This window comes from Labrus mixtus, chromosome 7 (genome assembly GCF_963584025.1).
Source record: "Labrus mixtus chromosome 7, fLabMix1.1, whole genome shotgun sequence".
NCBI lineage: Eukaryota > Metazoa > Chordata > Actinopteri > Labriformes > Labridae > Labrus > Labrus mixtus.
This window is the reverse complement of record NC_083618.1, coordinates 30,966,204-30,985,636: the sequence shown is the minus strand read 5'-3', so window position 1 is coordinate 30,985,636 and position 19,433 is coordinate 30,966,204. Positions and strand designations below refer to the sequence as shown.

At 41.8% G+C, this 19,433-nt stretch overlaps 1 protein-coding gene across 1 annotated transcript in view; it reads left to right on the top strand.

Moving 5' to 3' along the window:
* The first annotated feature begins 801 nt into the window (after positions 1-801).
* LOC132977166 (CD276 antigen-like) overlaps positions 802-19,433 on the top strand; it is a 160,486-nt gene continuing 141,854 nt past the window's right edge. Inside the window, exon 1 of the mRNA XM_061041607.1 lies at positions 802-987. Within this exon, the coding sequence (XP_060897590.1) occupies positions 903-987 (85 nt within the window). The 5' untranslated portion in view covers positions 802-902. The remainder of the gene's footprint in view (positions 988-19,433) is intronic.

The following is a 19,433-nucleotide window of genomic DNA, read 5'->3' as shown; positions in this document are numbered from 1 at the left end:
AGATCGTCACTCTGTTGAATGTTGAATCATCAGATTCAGGCAGGGTTCCTTCGTGGCAGATGTAGGAGGAGGGTAGCGGGATTCAGATCTTCGACCCGAGCGTTGCTCTATAGGGTCTTCTGGTTGTAGGAGCCGAGTTCTTTATGTGTCCTTGTGGATTCAGGGATCAGTGTGCTTCCTTCAGCGCTCCTGTCCAGTTGCGTTCAATGACGTCTTACGAAAAATCAAAGGAAAGAAACTCTTCTTTTTGCTCGAACCTGATAGCATCTGATTGCGCCCAAAACTCCTAAAAATATGCCATGGAAGTAGTCAGCTGAATCCTCCGATGCTTTGTTTAGTTGTCTCCAAAATAACTCTAGTCAGGCTTGAGAACTGTGATACAGGCCTGAGTTCTTTGTCCCACACACATGGCTGAGGCCCAACATACCTCTTATTTTATTTGTATTTATCTGATCTATTCTGTTTTATATTTGTTCTTTTGTACTTCCTACTTGTCTTTGTGTTTTGCTGCAACGCCCAAATTTCCTCCCGAGAATCAATAAAGTCTGATCTTATCTCTTTCTTTTTTATTACTTTGTGATGTTTTAATTGTTTCCTGTGGAGGGACTGCACATGTAAACTAGCTCACAGCTAACTCTGGTACAACAAACATTTATGTTTAATATTGGACATGTTCCCTTTAGAAATAAAAAGAAATACATTGAAGAGGCACCTTGAGAGGATGCTTTTATTCTGAAGGATTTCACCTCTTAAGGGGTTGTGGTCGTTTCCGTCACTGTTTCCTCGCTGAGGAGTGTAACTGGAAAGTGTTCAGAAACTTCACTGAAAGTATTTTGTGACGGACCAATAGCGCTGCAGAGAGCGTCTTAAACGTCCTCGCACAGAGAAGAGTGTGTTCAGTGATGTTTCCTGTTCAGATGAACACCAAGGAGCTCCTTCTCCTCCTCTCTCTCCTCCTCACCGGCTCTCTGATCCAATCTGTGGAGGGTAAGAAATCTTTAAAGTTTATTTCATATTTCATGTTCTGAAACTTCAATGGATGAATAAATCAGATGCAGGGAAACAGGATGCTGATTTTAAATTTAAAATCATCTCAGCCAGATGTGATCAACATCCTACCGTCAATAATAATCTTCATGTCATCATCTGATTTTTAATGATCAGCTGTGTGTGTGTGTGTGTGTGTGTGTGTGTGTGTGTGTGTGTGTGTGTGTGTGTGTCTGTGTGTGTGTGTGTGTGTGTGTGTGTGTGTGTGTGTGAGTGTGTGTGTGTGTGTGTGTGTGTGTGTCTGTGTGTGTCTGTGTGTGTCTGTGTGTGTGTGTGTGTGTCTGTGTCTGTGTGTGTGTGTGTGTGTGTGTGTGTGTGTGTGTCTGTGTGTGTCTGTGTGTGTGTGTGTGTGTGTGTGTGTGTGTGTGTGTGTCTGTGTGTGTCTGTGTGTGTGTGTGTGTGTCTGTGTCTGTGTGTGTGTGTGTGTGTGTGTGTCTGTGTGTGTCTGTGTGTGTGTGTCTGTGTGTGTCTGTGTGTGTGTGTGTCTGTGTGTGTCTGTGTGTGTGTGTGTCTGTGTGTGTGTGTGTGTGTGTCTGTGTGTGTCTGTGTGTGTGTGTGTGTGTGTCTGTGTGTGTGTGTGTCTGTGTGTCTGTGTGTGTGTGTGTGTGTGTCTGTGTGTGTGTGTGTGTGTGTGTGTCTGTGTCTGTGTCTGTGTGTGTGTCTGTGTCTGTGTGTGTGTGTGTGTCTGTGTGTGTGTGTGTGTGTGTGTGTGTCTGTGTGTCTGTGTGTGTGTGTGTGTGTGTGTCTGTGTGTCTGTGTGTGTGTGTGTGTGTGTGTGTGTCTGTGTGTGTGTGTGTGTCTGTCTGTGTGTGTGTGTGTGTGTCTGTGTGTGTGTGTGTGTGTGTGTGTGTGTGTGTTTCCTGATGTTCTGCAGACACCTTCACTATTTCTGAGAAACTCTTCTGTTAATCTCGACGACCTGTGTGTTTCTCAGCGTTAGTGTGTGCGTTTCCTGTTCTTCTTTTCATTTCTTCTTTTCATTTCTTCTTTTCATTTCTTCTTTTCATTTCTTCTTTTCGTAAATGATTTCTCAGATACAGCACGTCATGCACGGTGTGAATATTGAATACGTGTATCTAAAGCAGATCATCTTCTCTGTTTTCCCTCCACCTGCTCACCTTTCTTGTTTCTTTCTTATCAGCTCTCACAAACACAACAAACAATGATTAAACAGAATGAGGCTGTCAAGAGGTCTGAACACTAATTCATCACAGGCTGTTTTTTTAAGATTTATTTTTGGGCTGTTAGTGTCTTTATTGTAGAGATAGGACGGTGGATAGAGTCAGAAATCAGGGACAGGACTTTTTTAAAAATTGGATGATCACCAGTAATGGGCGGAGCTTTGACTTACTGCATTACGTGATTGGTTAACTTTAAGCTTTAAGTTTATTATTCTGTTATTCACCTCATTAACTCTAAAACGAGGGGTAGGGCTAAGGGGTGAAACAGAGCCTAAGTCTGAATTCACAAACCACTTGAAGATGATGATGGTGCTTCACCTCGTCCACGCGCACGCACACGCGCGCACGCGGTCACATCGAAACATATGATCCAATAAATGTGTCAGCATAAAGCCAGACAGAGTGCCGAGCCTTTCTCATTGTCTTTAAGAAAACAAAAACATGAAACAACTAGAAGACAGAAACAATAAAAAGGTCAGTTTTTTTAATATTCTGAGCCCGGATGTGCAGGAGCGTCCATTGGACTGCGACGTGTCAGAGGTCCTTAAAGTCAGTTTCTGTAACAGTAATATTAATTTAAGAGAATAAGAGGCTGGCTTATTTTTCTGTGAGCCTCACGCTGTTCACGGCTAAAAACAGAATGTAACATGAATAAAATGTTTTAATTCCCTTTACAGAGATCCATGATCCAATAACCAAAAGATACACGGACGTCATGGCAACCGAGTGTTGAAATATGAAGCCAATATGAAAATGAAAAAACTGCAGTTCCTCCAGTGTCCACTTGAGGCTGTCTCCAAGCCTTAAAAGTTTCACCTGTAATAAATGTTTACAGCAGAAATAATCACATTCACAGCCTGGTTGAAGTTTGGGTCTGAACAGCTCGTGTTTATTTTGGGACAAACTGCCGGAATAAGAAACCGACCTCATAAGTTTTAAACTAAAGACTGAAAACAGGACTAGTGGAGACCACCAGCCAAAACTAAAACAACCAAACCAGCAGTTTAAGAAATAAATACATGAGAGGGGGGAAATGTGAAGGAAGACTGAGATACTCAACATATGCTACCCCAAGAGAGTGTGTGCCCCCCTCCCCTCTAAACACCCGTCCAGAACCAGGAAGAGCGATAACAGGGTGTAACGGTCTGTCTCTGTTCCTGTTTCTGGAGGTTTGTTTGAGGTGAGCAGGAGGAGGCGGGGCTTCCTGTCCCAGTACTCCATCACACCAACATCCAACTAAATTTGATCTGGATGTTGTGAAACATCATTAAACACAAAAAAGACTTCATGAGACGTTATACAGGTTACTCTTGTTGTTGCCATAGTTACACAGGCTGCTCTTCTTCTTCACTGTTCGTCTACGCTGGGGGCTCAGCTGTGTTTGTGAGCTGTAAATTTGATGCAACATCCGGTTAGTGACACTCGTTTCCCGCTCTGCTCGCCTAAGATGGCGCCGTGTTTATCCAGCTCAGAGTCAAAAACAAAGTGGAACAAACTGGCGTTGCATCAGAGTCCACAGAGAGCGCGTTCAGAAGGTCAGTGTCAGTAATGAGTCTCTGGGTTTGATCCCTGCGGAGCTGATCTTTAATCAGAATCCTCCAGGAGTTCCTCCTATCAGAGGCTTCACTCACCGCCACGTCTCTTTAACCTTTAAAGAAGAACGCCGTCTGTTCCCCCTCCGAGAGGAAAACACACTTCAGTCATCAGGGGACTCATTCAGACACGAGTTTAGTTTGTAACATGATGACCTCACAAAGAGAAAGTTTATCCACTACAGAAGAAGCATTAGGGCCCCGACAGGGAGAAAACCACATTTCAAGATTAAAGTCGTAATAGTAGGAGAATAAAGTTGTCATTTTTTATGACTAATTTTTGGGGCTTTTTCTTTTTTTTTAAGACGTATTTTTGGGCGTTTTTGTGCCTTTAATGGATAGACAGGACAGTGGATAGAGTCAGAAATCAGAGAGAGAGAGAGTAGGGAATGACATGGCCTGGTGGAGCTGGCTGCTGGTTAAGCCTGGGCCTGGCCTGGTGGAGCTGGCTGCTGGTTAAGTCTGGGCCTGGCCTGGTGGAGCTGGCTGCTGGTTAAGTCTGGGCCTGGCCTGGTGGAGCTGGCTGCTGGTTAAGTCTGGTCCTGGCCTGGTGGAGCTGGCTGCTGGTTAAGCCTGGGCCTGGCCTGGTGGAGCTGGCTGCTGGTTAAGTCTGGGCCTGGCCTGGTGGAGCTGGCTGCTGGTTAAGTCTGGTCCTGGCCTGGTGGAGCTGGCTGCTGGTTAAGCCTGGGCCTGGCCTGGTGGAGCTGGCTGCTGGTTAAGTCTGGTCCTGGCCTGGTGGAGCTGGCTGCTGGTTAAGTCTGGGCCTGGCCTGGTGGAGCTGGCTGCTTCTCCAGCTAAACTAAACTGGCTGTAGTCTTCTGAGACTTTCCAAGTTCACTGCTGCTCACTGCTTTCAACTAGTTTGACAGTATTCCACAAGTTAACCCCTTTTTGTAAGTTAACCCCTAATTGTTATTCCAGGATGAAAAAGACACATTTTCCCATACTCTTTTCCAATTAATGGGCTCCTGCAAGTGCTTTAAATCAAAATTCCAAACCTTGGTCACACCAGACCCATTGACGGACCTGAAGTTCCTAATATTGATATTTTGCTAGTTAAAAATATTATTGAATGTATTCAATTCAATGTATGTGTGGATTATTATTGAAAAAACTAGAGAGATATAGTGTTAGAGGAACAGCACATGCATGGTTAAAAAGTTACCTCAACAATAGATATCAGTATGTTCAAATAAAAAATGTAGATTCAGATATGTTACCTGTAAGTTACCTGCGGGGTTCCACAAGGTTTGGTGCTAGGCCCCAAACTATTTATACTGTACATAAATAATATCTGTCGAGTGTCTAAATTGTTAAAATTTGTTTTGTTTGCTGATGACACTAATTTGTATAATTATATTATATTATATAATATTGCTCCGGGAATAGCTTGGACCAGTATCAATATTAGAGCAATCAGTGGACTTTTTGTTCTTAAATTTGTTTACAATGTCAAGTATTTCCTTTTCATCAACACCACTAATAAAGATGGAGTTTTTATAAACAATATCTTCATCTACTCCCTCTTTATTTGTCGGCTTTACAATAGCATTTGCTAAATTGTATAAAACATTAACAAAATAATGATTCAATTCGTTGGCGATTTCTTTTGTTGTATTTGTCATTGTGTTGTTATCTTTAACAAAGTAAATAGGGCTATCTGCTTTTTCAGTTTTTAATGATACTGTTTAGCACTCTCCATGTTCCTTGTGTGTTATTCTTATTCTGCTCCAATAACTTATGATAATGCTCTTTCTTGCTAGATCTCTTTTGTTCTTTCTTTAAATATCTCTTATATAATACATTTTTCTTTTTGCATGCGTTTTTCTATCTATGGTCATGAACATCTCATAAGCTTTGTTGGGGTCATCATTAGCACAAACCTCATTACCTGATGGAACATTTAGAGGCCCTGGGGTTAGTTTGTCTAATACATACATACATATTTTACATTGAGACCTGTGGGGTCTATAGTTTTTAATAGATGAATCCATGGTCCAGTCCCTGTTGCTCTCCAGGCCCATGCTCTGTGCATTATGTTGACCGTGGAGTTTAAATGTGTATGTAAGACACTGGTACCATTCCTGCTGTTCATTTTGAAGATGTGTTGTTTCATTCTGGCTGTGACGTCATGCATGGTCTCCCCGACATAGAGTCTGAAGCAGGTGTTACCTCTGATAGCATAAACTGCATTCATCTCAGGGTTTATTTATGTTTAGGGTTAGGGAACAGACCTTAAACCTAACCCTAACCTGGAAAAGGATGATTTGGGTTGTGTCATGGTGTGTTGGTTGTTTATTTAAAATGGCTTTAATGTGGTGGAGATTTGCTCCGGGGAAACTGTCTACCTGTATGTGTGGGTGTTTGAATGGAGGGATCCGGGAGAGGTTGGAGTCACCTATAATCAGTGTCTTCTTCCGTCCTCCAGCGACCAGTTCTGTAATTGTTTGAATGTGCGTGGGTGTGTGTGTGGTTCCAGCCGACCTGGGGAGCCAGGTGCTGTCACAGAGGCCCGGGTGGTATAAGAGGTGGATATGTCAGATGTTGGGGTTGTTTTCAGCTTTGCTTTTGTTTCTCCCTTCATCATCATGGATTTGGTATCCACCTCTGTGGTACTGTTTCTCCCACAGGACTCACAGGACTCTGTGGCATGCAGCTCTGGCTCCCTCTGCTGGTTATGTGGTGTGTCTGTAGGTGGAGAGGATGAGATGGTGTTACTGCAAAGTATACCATGTTACTGTAAGGCGGTGTCTGCTCTGTGCAGTTATTAACTGTGTGTGAAGGGGGTGAGGAGGGAGGAGAGGAGGGGGCGACAAGAGGACAGGCAGACGACCCAGCCCGCGTAAACCCCAGACGGACGAGTGCACTCTGTGGGAGTGGATGGATCTCAACCTTCACTCGCCGTCCGGGATTGAGTTTTGGCAGTCACTCCGGCGGACCCCGATGCTACCTGCTACCCCCCCCCCCCCCCCCCCCCCCCCGATGTACAGAGGCCTGAGGAGGGAGATTGTCTGGTGGGAGAGGGGGAGGAGGGAGCAGGGTTCAGGAGGGGAGCGACGAGGGTTAGGGCGTGGTCACACTGGTCATCTGTACCGTGCTGTACTCAAGCAAGATTGCCCGAGCCCATGCTTGTGCTCGTGCATGAAGTGCCTGAGACAAGGAAGTGTACCGTGCCTGAGCACGATACAGAGCGATCAAACGAACTAGCCAAACGAACTGGACTTTAGCCTTGAAGCTTGCTTGGGCACGGTACGGATGGCCAGTGTGACCACGCCCTAACCCTAACCCTTCCACCCCCCCTTTGCTTTGAATTGTGTTTTTCTTATTTGAACAAGTCTTTTGTTTGAGAAGCCGTGTCTTGCCTTTTGTCTTTTGTGCTCATTTTGTTTCCTGTTTTTGGTTTTGTTTAAGTTTAGAGATTGTTCTTTGTTAATAGGTGTTTGAATTGGTGTTGGAAATAAATCTTTGTTAATCAAGATTAGTTTTTGCTTTTGGTTTGAGGACCGGGGAAGTAACTTGCCGGGTTTTTTTTTATGTTGCAAACCTGCCCCCCTAGACGGGTTCGTAACAATGACTCTGAGAGGGGAGGAAATGAACATGCCCTCTTCAAGTAGAACCAGAGTTGGCTCTACTTCCTTCAGAGGTTCCATTGACTGCATCAACACCTTGCAGTCTGTGGAGGTCATCTCTGTCTTTATGGACGGAGCGGCTCCGTCACTGACTGCAGTCAGCACACACACCAACACACACGCTGACACACACACACCAACACACACGCTGACACACACACACCAACACACACGCTGACACACACACACACCAACACACACGCTGACACACACACACCAACACACACGCTGACACACACACACACACACACACACACACACATCAACACACACGCTGACACACACACACACACCAACACACACGCTGACACACACACACCAACACACACGCTGACACACACACACACACACACCAACACACACACCAACACACACCAACACACACACCAACACACACACATCCGCCAAACTTTTCCCTCTGCCAGTGCGCCTATAATCATTCAGTAAATCACACCATCATCCTCCTTTCCCTCTCAGCTTCATAGCGCGATTAAGGGTGCACACTTGGAAACGCTATTTTTTGTATCACACATATACATATATATATATATATATATACATATATATATATATATACATATATATATATATATATGTATATATATATATATATATATATACATATATATATATATATATATATATATACATATATATATATATATATACATATATATATATATACATATATATATATATATATGTATATATATATATATATATATATATATATACATATATGTATATATATATATATATACATATATGTATATATATATATATATACATATATGTATATATATATATATATATATATACATATATGTATATATATATATATATATATATATATATACATATATATATATATACAGATTCAGAGTGGTATTACCGTTGGTGCGTTGCATATGCGCTCCGCGGTGTCCCGTTGGTTACAAACAGAGGCGGCCCATTTCCGCATACTAAATAGGCGGATGGAGCGCGCATAGGTGATCACATGATTGATTGATTAATTAAATGTTTGTTTTGAAAGTATCGCCACCGATACAGTACAGTGGTGGTACTAAAATAGGGATGAGAATGGGTAATTTAGGGGTGAGTAAACCATGTTAATTTAACAGAGTGTAAATTGCTCATTCATGAAATAATGTGTTTCTTTAAAATGTTAGGCAATTTATAACGCCCAGTGGGAGGGGCTTGTTGTGTTTAAAAGATGGCTGCTTGCTGCTTTCAAGCAGTCTAGGATGGTTACAGTGAAGGTAACATGTTACAGCAGAGACTTTATTTTTTTGAAGTACAGTTTGTTTGCTGAGTTATGTGGATTTTGTTTTTGGACGACTTTTGTTTTGTAAATAGTTTAAATAGCCTAAACACCATTTTTTCCTGTTTTTGCATTTTTGTAAATATCTATCACTGCACTTTGGGAGGCCGGTCCTCTTTCAATTGGGTGGATTGAAAGAGGACCCCGTCACAGCTACTAAAAGGCCAAACAAGCTTGTTAGCTCTGCAGACATTTTGTTGATGATCTATGAGAAACTGTGATTTAAAAGATTAAGGCTCTGATTTACAAGAACCCAAGTATTTTGCACGCTGTAGGGTAGAAACGCCCCCTGCGTATTCATTTAGACTAACATACTGAATTTCGGGTGAAATCAAGTTTCCACATGTTTCTACACACGCAAACCTCCTGTAAATCAGGCCCTAGGTGAAGAAGGAAGAGAGAGAGTTCACGTAGATAAAATAAGTTAATATGTTACAACAGTACTGTAATAAAGACAACATTTACAGTCCAGCTCAGAGATACAAAGTCCATCTGTCTTCTTTCCCATAAAACATTTGTTAATGATTCTCCTAATCCTGTGACCTCTGCCTGCCCTCTGTTGATATAAACTCAATATAAACTCCACTCTCTCTCTCCTAAAAATCAGTGAGCTGCATGACACTGAGAGCTGAACTACAGGTAAGAAGACTTTGAAACATACTGTAGATGAACAAATATTTAAAAATGTCACGTTGAGACGATTACTCCAAATTAAAAAATACTTAACATAAATTACAACTGAGCCTTTTTCAGATGGAATAACCTTAAAAATGAAATTAATTCAAATGAAACTCTGTCTGACCTTTACTTCATGTGATTAATGGGTAAAAAGACTTGCTGTAAATTGTTATTGCTGTAATTAAGACAATAAGTGTTGAATGTAATATTTATTAGCCTTGCATAGAACAATAACCCCATTACCACCTCCCATAACAATAAGGCTGAATATAATTTACACTCACTCTTTCATGGTTTTAGAGTGGATGTAGAATCTAATGTTAACATAACAACTGTAGAAGGCAGAAGTCATTGAAGTGTTTTTTTCTTTCATTTAGAAAAACTGTTAGCTGTCCCATTCTCTGGATCTTGTGAAGACGCAACATTGGCAATGTGAGTAAAACTGATGTTTCTATATATTTCAAGATGTTGAAGTGTGTTTTATTGGACTTGTGCCAGTTAAATCACCGTCTGATACTCCCTTAAATGAAAAGATTGTACAATAGTACTTCTTCTTAAATGTGTCTGTTGTGAGGGTTCAAATTGAGATTTCTGATGAATTCAAAAGGGAACAAAATGCTGAATGACGTTAAGTCGGTCAGAGTTCTAAGACAGAATTTTAATGAGCATGGAGTCAAAGGTTAAAGTTTGTTCCAACCTGTAAACTGTAAAATGGCTGCTGACTTTGAGAGAAGGGAACTGGTCTACTCTTCAAATCATTTTTCATTCATTTTCATGTTTTCTCTTTTTCATTTTTGCTATAACTGTTATTTGCACATCTAGCTACCCCTAATGTGAAGAAAGGTATTAGTTCAGACTATACGTTGCAAATAACAGCCCTCTCTCTCATATCAGTGAGGGTATCTGGTTTTAGATTACAACTGCCAAATAAATGCCTTTGGTGGTGAGTTTGGGTAAAGTTAAGGTAATGTAGTGAATTGTATTTATCACTTTTAAAAGTGATAAATACAATTAAAACTAGAAAATGTTGGGCTGGTTGTGGGACATTGTGGGGACACTAGCCATATCACAGTAATATTTATTTTCACTTTTCACATTTGCTGCCTGGATACCTGAATAAGCACTTAATGAGTCAATAGCAGCTTACCTTATCTTACCTTAAAGACCTTTCTCCACTCCCAAAGCCCCAACTAGGGACAGGAGTTGGATTTTTTTTTACATCCTTAAATTAGCATTAGCTTTATCCTCTTTATGCTGCACATCAGTTTCATGCTTTGTATTGAAACTATGTTAAATTGCATCGTCCCTACTAAATAAGTAAATTCAATTAAATTCTCTTCACCTCTTGTTTTACTGAAGTTTTGATCTCAAAGTCCTTCAGAACACCTCCTAAAACACGCCAATTCAAAGTAACACAGGGAATACGGTCTCCATTATCCTCAGTATTTAACGGCAGTCTATGAAGATCCAGCTGTCTGTGAGACACTTTCTGTGAAATCATGTGAAGATGGAGCGTCCACCCTCTGCTGATATACAAACTGCTTGTAACTCTTTTTGCGCTGCAAATCATCAGAGTGCTTCATGAAACTGAGAGCTGAACAACTGGAGGTAAGAACAACTTGAATAAGGAAATATGAAATACTTTAACATAATTTCAGGAGTTTACACCGTATATCAATGCATGACGAAAAATATAGTTGACAAGTTTTCAGATTTCAGTACAACTAGGGGCTCAGAGAGACTCAATATTGTCTTCTCGTTTTACATCTTTTAGGGGCCACATCTGTGCCATTTCACTCAATTAGATAATAAATCCTTAACTTTTTACAAAATTCACTACTTCCAGGCACATGCTGGTTTCAACATGACAGAAACTCTGTAACCCTGACAAGTGCAGGTCTGAGACTATCACCAGTTCAGTGATGTTCTATAATGTTCTGTAATGTTTTCCAGCTCTCAGTTACAATCACCCCATTATATCCAACAAATTCAATTAAATTGTATTTTAATCTTCGGAAGTAATTCTCACTATCAGGATCTAATTCATACATATTGACAAAAGCTGACATTTCAGCAATTTAGTTAAAAGTTCTAGGGATTTAATTTTAGATTTTTGTAAGTCCATTTATAGCAATAGCAATTGTATTTATATAACACATTTAATTACAGATAGGCTCAATGTGCTTTACATTGAGGTTAAACACAGCATACAAAAACAGTGTTTCCACAGTCATTAATAAGATACAGAGATCTAATCAATGAAGTCATACAACACACCACAAAGCAAACATCAGTTACCACAAAAGTGATCATACACACACACACACACACACACACACACACACACACACACACACACACACACACACACACAACTAACTATTCATATACTTTGGAGAACAGATAGGTTTTATGATATTAGTTTTGTATTATGAGAATTCAACTTGGGATATCATTCATTTTAACTGAACCTATACAATATTTCTTTGGGGATATGTTGATCTCTTTAAACAGATTCTGCATATAATGTGAATTCAATGAGTCTGACTGTTAACAATAGAACAAAGGGAAGTCTTGCCAGATGATATTGTGTTGCTTATCTGAACAATTCCTGTCTATATAAGAATCCCTGAAAAATTGGCCATCACTCCTAGTGGTAAGATCGTCCTTAGAGTATGAAGGATGGGTAAAAGGTTGAGGATATTGCCTCTGTGGACTTGCAGTGCGTGCAACTGTAAAGGCAATTATTATTAACAATTACTATAACCACAGCTGTTTATCCATCAAAAGTCCATTTGCATTTTGCCATACCCATCCTCCTGTCAGGTTGTTCACCCATCTGCCATATTTTACATTTCCTGCTGTGTTTTGGTGTGACGTTTTTGTGTTGAATAGTGATGAGTAAATGAACCCATGAGCAACAATTACGACCATAGTGTTGGTATAATAAAGATATTGTGAATTTATATATTACACCAAAAATAATTAAAATAGTTTTTGGCTCTTCCATAATTTCAGTTACAATAAAGTATTTATGTAGAATAGCTGGTAACAACATGAAATCTGAAATGAAGACAGAAGGTTGAGGTGACTGATTTATTGATCTTTCCTGCAGACAACTGATCAGCTGCTTCATCCTCCAGCTCCTCTACAGCAGTTACTATGGCAGGGTGAGTGTTTCAGTTTATTGTTTTTCTTTTGAAAAGTTTATGGTTTTTGTGTGTATAGCACCATTTACTATGAAAATGCAAGCATGCAGGCAATTTGAAAGGGAAGTTGCAAGCTGGAGCGATCTGATTTAATTGCCTGTCGTTACATTTTTCAGTGAAAGTAGTACAAATTAACTAAGGGCTGTCCCCATATTTTTTAGTTCCCTACATATATGGAGTCAGATAACCTATCTTGATGTTCCCTAGAAGATATTTCTATTACATCAAGCGGAATCATAAAGAAAGTAGAGAAGGTTTTCGGGGGCACTTGGGGTTTACTGCACTTGCAGTGTGCTTTTGTGTATTTACATTTTAAAAGATAATTTTACATTGTCTGTGGTAGTGGGATGTTGATTGACAGTGTGGTAGTGGGATGTTGACTGACAGTGTGGTAGTGGGATGTTGTGGTAGTGGGATGTTGACTGACAGTGTGGTAGTGGGATGTTGACTGACAGTGTGGTAGTGGGATGTTGACTGACAGTGTGGTAGTGGGATGTTGACTGACAGTGTGGTAGTGGGATGTTGATTGACAGTGTGGTAGTGGGATGTTGATTGACAGTGGGGTAGTGGGATGTTGACTGACAGTGTGGTAGTGGGATGTTGACTGACAGTGTGGTAGTGGGATGTTGATTGACAGTGTGGTAGTGGGATGTTGATTGACAGTGGGGTAGTGGGATGTTGACTGACAGTGTGGTAGTGGGATGTTGACTGATTGACAGTGTGGTAGTGGGATGTTGACTGACAGTGTGGTAGTGGGATGTTAACTGACAGTGTGGTAGTGGGATGTTGACTGACAGTGTGGTAGTGGGATGTTGACTGACAGTGGGGTAGTGGGATGTTGATTGACAGTGTGGTAGTGGGATGTTGACTGACAGTGTGGTAGTGGGATGTTGACTGACAGTGTGGTAGTGGGATGTTGACTGAGAGTGTGGTAGTGGGATGTTGACTGACAGTGTGGTAGTGGGATGTTGACTGAGAGTGTGGTAGTGGGATGTTGACTGACAGTGTGGTAGTGGGATGTTAACTGACAGTGTGGTAGTGGGATGTTGATTGACAGTGTGGTAGTGGGATGTTAACTGACAGTGTGGTAGTGGGATGTTGACTGATTGACAGTGTGGTAGTGGGATGTTGACTGACAGTGTGGTAGTGGGATGTTGATTGACAGTGTGGTAGTGGGATGTTGACTGACAGTGTGGTAGTGGGATGTTGACTGACAGTGTGGTAGTGGGATGTTGACTGACAGTGTGGTAGTGGGATGTTGACTGACAGTGTGGTAGTGGGATGTTGACTGATTGACAGTGTGGTAGTGGGATGTTAACTGACAGTGTGGTAGTGGGATGTTGACTGATTGACAGTGTGGTAGTGGGATGTTAACTGACAGTGTGGTAGTGGGATGTTGACTGATTGACAGTGTGGTAGTGGGATGTTGACTGATTGACAGTGTGGTAGTGGGATGTTGACTGACAGTGTGGTAGTGGGATGTTGACTGACAGTGTGGTAGTGGGATGTTGACTGACAGTGTGGTAGTGGGATGTTGACTGACAGTGTGGTAGTGGGATGTTGACTGATTGACAGTGTGGTAGTGGGATGTTGACTGACAGTGTGGTAGTGGGATGTTGACTGATTGACAGTGTGGTAGTGGGATGTTGACTGACAGTGTGGTAGTGGGATGTTGACTGACAGTGTGGTAGTGGGATGTTGACTGACAGTGTGGTAGTGGGATGTTGACTGACAGTGTGGTAGTGGGATGTTGACTGACAGTGTGGTAGTGGGATGTTGACTGATTGACAGTGTGGTAGTGGGATGTTGTGGTAGTGGGATGTTGACTGACAGTGTGGTAGTGGGATGTTAACTGACAGTGTGGTAGTGGGATGTTAACTGACAGTGTGGTAGTGGGATGTTGATTGACAGTGTGGTAGTGGGATGTTGACTGACAGTGTGGTAGTGGGATGTTGACTGACAGTGTGGTAGTGGGATGTTGTGGTAGTGGGATGTTGACTGACAGTGTGGTAGTGGGATGTTGATTGACTGACAGTGTGGTAGTGGGATGTTGACTGACAGTGTGGTAGTGGGATGTTAACTGACAGTGTGGTAGTGGGATGTTGACTGACAGTGTGGTAGTGGGATGTTGACTGACAGTGTGGTAGTGGGATGTTGACTGACAGTGTGGTAGTGGGATGTTGACTGACAGTGTGGTAGTGGGATGTTGACTGACAGTGTGGTAGTGGGATGTTGACTGACAGTGTGGTAGTGGGATGTTGACTGACAGTGTGGTAGTGGGATGTTGATTGACAGTGTGGTAGTGGGATGTTGATTGACAGTGTGGTAGTGGGATGTTGACTGACAGTGTGGTAGTGGGATGTTGATTGACAGTGTGGTAGTGGGATGTTGATTGACAGTGTGGTAGTGGGATGTTGACTGACAGTGGGGTAGTGGGATGTTGACTGACAGTGTGGTAGTGGGATGTTGATTGACAGTGTGGTAGTGGGATGTTAACTGACAGTGTGGTAGTGGGATGTTAACTGACAGTGTGGTAGTGGGATGTTGACTGACAGTGTGGTAGTGGGATGTTAACTGACAGTGTGGTAGTGGGATGTTGACTGACAGTGTGGTAGTGGGATGTTAACTGACAGTGTGGTAGTGGGATGTTAACTGACAGTGTGGTAGTGGGATGTTGACTGACAGTGTGGTAGTGGGATGTTGACTGACAGTGTGGTAGTGGGATGTTGATTGACAGTGTGGTAGTGGGATGTTGATTGACAGTGTGGTAGTGGGATGTTGACTGACAGTGTGGTAGTGGGATGTTGACTGACAGTGTGGTAGTGGGATGTTAACTGACAGTGTGGTAGTGGGATGTTGATTGACAGTGTGGTAGTGGGATGTTGATTGACAGTGTGGTAGTGGGATGTTGTGGTAGTGGGATGTTAACTGACAGTGTGGTAGTGGGATGTTGATTGACAGTGTGGTAGTGGGATGTTGACTGACAGTGTGGTAGTGGGATGTTGTGGTAGTGGGATGTTAACTGACAGTGTGGTAGTGGGATGTTGACTGACAGTGGGGTAGTGGGATGTTGATTGACAGTGTGGTAGTGGGATGTTGACTGACAGTGTGGTAGTGGGATGTTAACTGACAGTGTGGTAGTGGGATGTTGACTGACAGTGTGGTAGTGGGATGTTGACTGACAGTGTGGTAGTGGGATGTTGTCTGACAGTGTGGTAGTGGGATGTTGTCTGACAGTGTGGTAGTGGGATGTTAACTGACAGTGTGGTAGTGGGATGTTGATTGACAGTGTGGTAGTGGGATGTTGACTGACAGTGTGGTAGTGGGATGTTAACTGACAGTGTGGTAGTGGGATGTTGACTGACAGTGTGGTAGTGGGATGTTGACTGACAGTGTGGTAGTGGGATGTTGTCTGACAGTGTGGTAGTGGGATGTTGTCTGACAGTGTGGTAGTGGGATGTTGATTGACAGTGTGGTAGTGGGATGTTGATTGACAGTGTGGTAGTGGGATGTTGATTGACAGTGTGGTAGTGGGATGTTGTCTGACAGTGTGGTAGTGGGATGTTGTCTGACAGTGTGGTAGTGGGATGTTGACTGACAGTGTGGTAGTGGGATGTTGATTGACAGTGTGGTAGTGGGATGTTGATTGACAGTGTGGTAGTGGGATGTTGACTGACAGTGTGGTAGTGGGATGTTGACTGACAGTGTGGTAGTGGGATGTTGACTGACAGTGTGGTAGTGGGATGTTGACTGACAGTGTGGTAGTGGGATGTTGATTGACAGTGTGGTAGTGGGATGTTGACTGACAGTGTGGTAGTGGGATGTTGACTGACAGTGTGGTAGTGGGATGTTGACTGACAGTGTGGTAGTGGGATGTTGACTGACAGTGTGGTAGTGGGATGTTAACTGACAGTGTGGTAGTGGGATGTTGATTGACAGTGTGGTAGTGGGATGTTGACTAACAGTGTGGTAGTGGGATGTTGACTGACAGTGTGGTAGTGGGATGTTGACTGACAGTGTGGTAGTGGGATGTTGACTGACAGTGTGGTAGTGGGATGTTGACTGACAGTGTGGTAGTGGGATGTTGACTGAGAGTGTGGTAGTGGGATGTTGACTGACAGTGTGGTAGTGGGATGTTGACTGAGAGTGTGGTAGTGGGATGTTGACTGACAGTGTGGTAGTGGGATGTTAACTGACAGTGTGGTAGTGGGATGTTGATTGACAGTGTGGTAGTGGGATGTTAACTGACAGTGTGGTAGTGGGATGTTGACTGATTGACAGTGTGGTAGTGGGATGTTGACTGACAGTGTGGTAGTGGGATGTTGACTGACAGTGTGGTAGTGGGATGTTGACTGACAGTGTGGTAGTGGGATGTTGACTGACAGTGTGGTAGTGGGATGTTGACTGACAGTGTGGTAGTGGGATGTTGACTGATTGACAGTGTGGTAGTGGGATGTTGTGGTAGTGGGATGTTGACTGACAGTGTGGTAGTGGTCTTTGTATTCTGATGATAAATATGTTCTAAGTATGGCATAGCACTGACAGCTGGGAAATCAATTCACCAGCAAAATCTGAACTGTTAAATAACAATAAATATGTTTTCAAAACTGTGGAGAGCACTATAAAGTGCACCAAAACACACAAAAGATCAATTATTCCATGTTTAAGCTCTGGTCATTGCACAGTGAGTCCGTTTTTTCGTCCACAATTGCTGCAAATCTAAAAAGAATTCCGATTTCATGTTGAACAACCTGCAGATTAACTCCGAAACCTTCGTCCATCACAATTTCATGCAAAGAGGTTCGATTTTCTGCATTTTTTCGCATCTGTCCAAATGTGTCTGCGTGTCACCGTCTCACAAACCTGTGAGGTGCTTATTTAGGTGTGAACAATTCCCCCTGACAGAGTTAATTAACCTCAACCTTAAGCCCCTCCTAGACAATAGAAGACGACCTTCAACGCTGGAGTAACCTCCCAGTATCACTCAAAGGCAGAATCGAAACTATCAAAATGACCATATTACCCAAAATAAACTACCTTTCTCCATGATTCCAATCAAGCCCCAACCCTCTTGGTTCAAATCATTTCATTCCATCATCACATTTACTTGAAAAAACAAAACACCCACAACTAAATTATAAACATAACAACAATCCGCCTAACTTTCTTCTTCATTTCATCACCCATCAACTACAATACATTCACAGTTGGACCAGTCTCATCCAATTCAACATCTCTTGGATAGAAATAAACAAACACTATGCAAATAAATGCATTTCTTAGACCTTCCATTCATAAGTGGCTTCATCAAATGCCATTCTTGTTTTAATAACCCTAGCATAGCAACAACTGGAAATTTCTCCAAATAACTGACACCACTATTTCTCCTACCAAACACACTACCATCTGAATCAAACGGTCACGGTCCACTAAAGGTATCACACACCTAAAGCATATTCTACATAACAATACCCTGACTTCATTTCCAAAACTGGTCCAGGAGTACGTCATTGGGGAGAACCACTTTTTAGGGTGGTGTGTTTTTTTTTCAGAAATAACAACAGTGACATCAAGTAATCAAACTGGCATTTAAAGGGTTAAATTCCTAAAAATGATTGAGTGCTTGGTAGTTTTGAGCAGGGCTGAAGTTGTTGAAGAGATTTATGCAGAAAAAAGTAGAAAAAAATATGAATCTGTTCTATTTTTATATCAGTTTTTTGGAAGTGGACATTTTTGTCCTCAGTGACTTCAGAGGGTCGTAAATGAAACTGATGGCTGAGGGTTAATACCATTATAATACATGTTAATACATTTGAAATACTGTGAACTAATTTGTGAATTGTTGAGTTGTTGGACAAGTGCTTCGATATTAGTAATGACGATATTTAACATTGAGAGTGTGGTATTAGCAGTGGCAGCACTAGCATAACATTACCAATAATAATAACCCATTAAAATACTACATTTAAACTATTACGTGAGAAATCAGGTTTAATAGGAGGAATGCATATTTTTAGTAGTGATGAAAACAATGTTAATTGAGAGTCGCAGTTTTAGGGGACATAGTAGAAAGATTGGAGGAAAGGAGAAAAAACAGTTATTTAAAAGGAGAAATGATAGTTAAAAAGGGTCATTGGGGGTTGGAGTGAGTTATGTCTTTGTTAATGTGTTGTACTAGCAGACATGATGCAGAGTCATGGTGTGTTGTTATTGTCATTGGTGTGCAGGCACAGATCAATTAATTCAGTTATTGATTTGAGATATTAAGAATTGAAAGTTATGGATAATTGGACTCCAGATAGTTTCAAAACCAGCAGGTTTTTTTCAGGGAGGCAGATAGTTGTTGACAGATGTTCAAGCAGAAGGTTTTTCATGATGCCCTGTTGACTTCCCTTATTTTCCAGTTCATGAAGATATTTTTCTTGGTCTTGTTTTGGAGAGTATTCTGCTGGATGTGATGGTTAGATTGATGCCGGACGTGTCTCCTAATAAACAACGTGTGGGTGATAGAAGATGTGGCAGCTCAAAAGAAGAGAAAGGTGGTCAGTGATGTTGTTCCAGAATTGTTTTATTGGAGTGCAGTCCCATGTGGCATGTAAATAGTGGTCTATTGGTCCTGAGTGAAGTGTGGACAAATTTCAGAATCAGAAAAATCAATTTAAACATTTTCCCCCGTGTAGTGGATTCACTTATACTGTAGCTGTATGTTTGTGTTAATCCAGAAATGGGGCGATCTGCAGGTCCTTCCCATTTTTTAAGGGGTGAGATAATGTTTG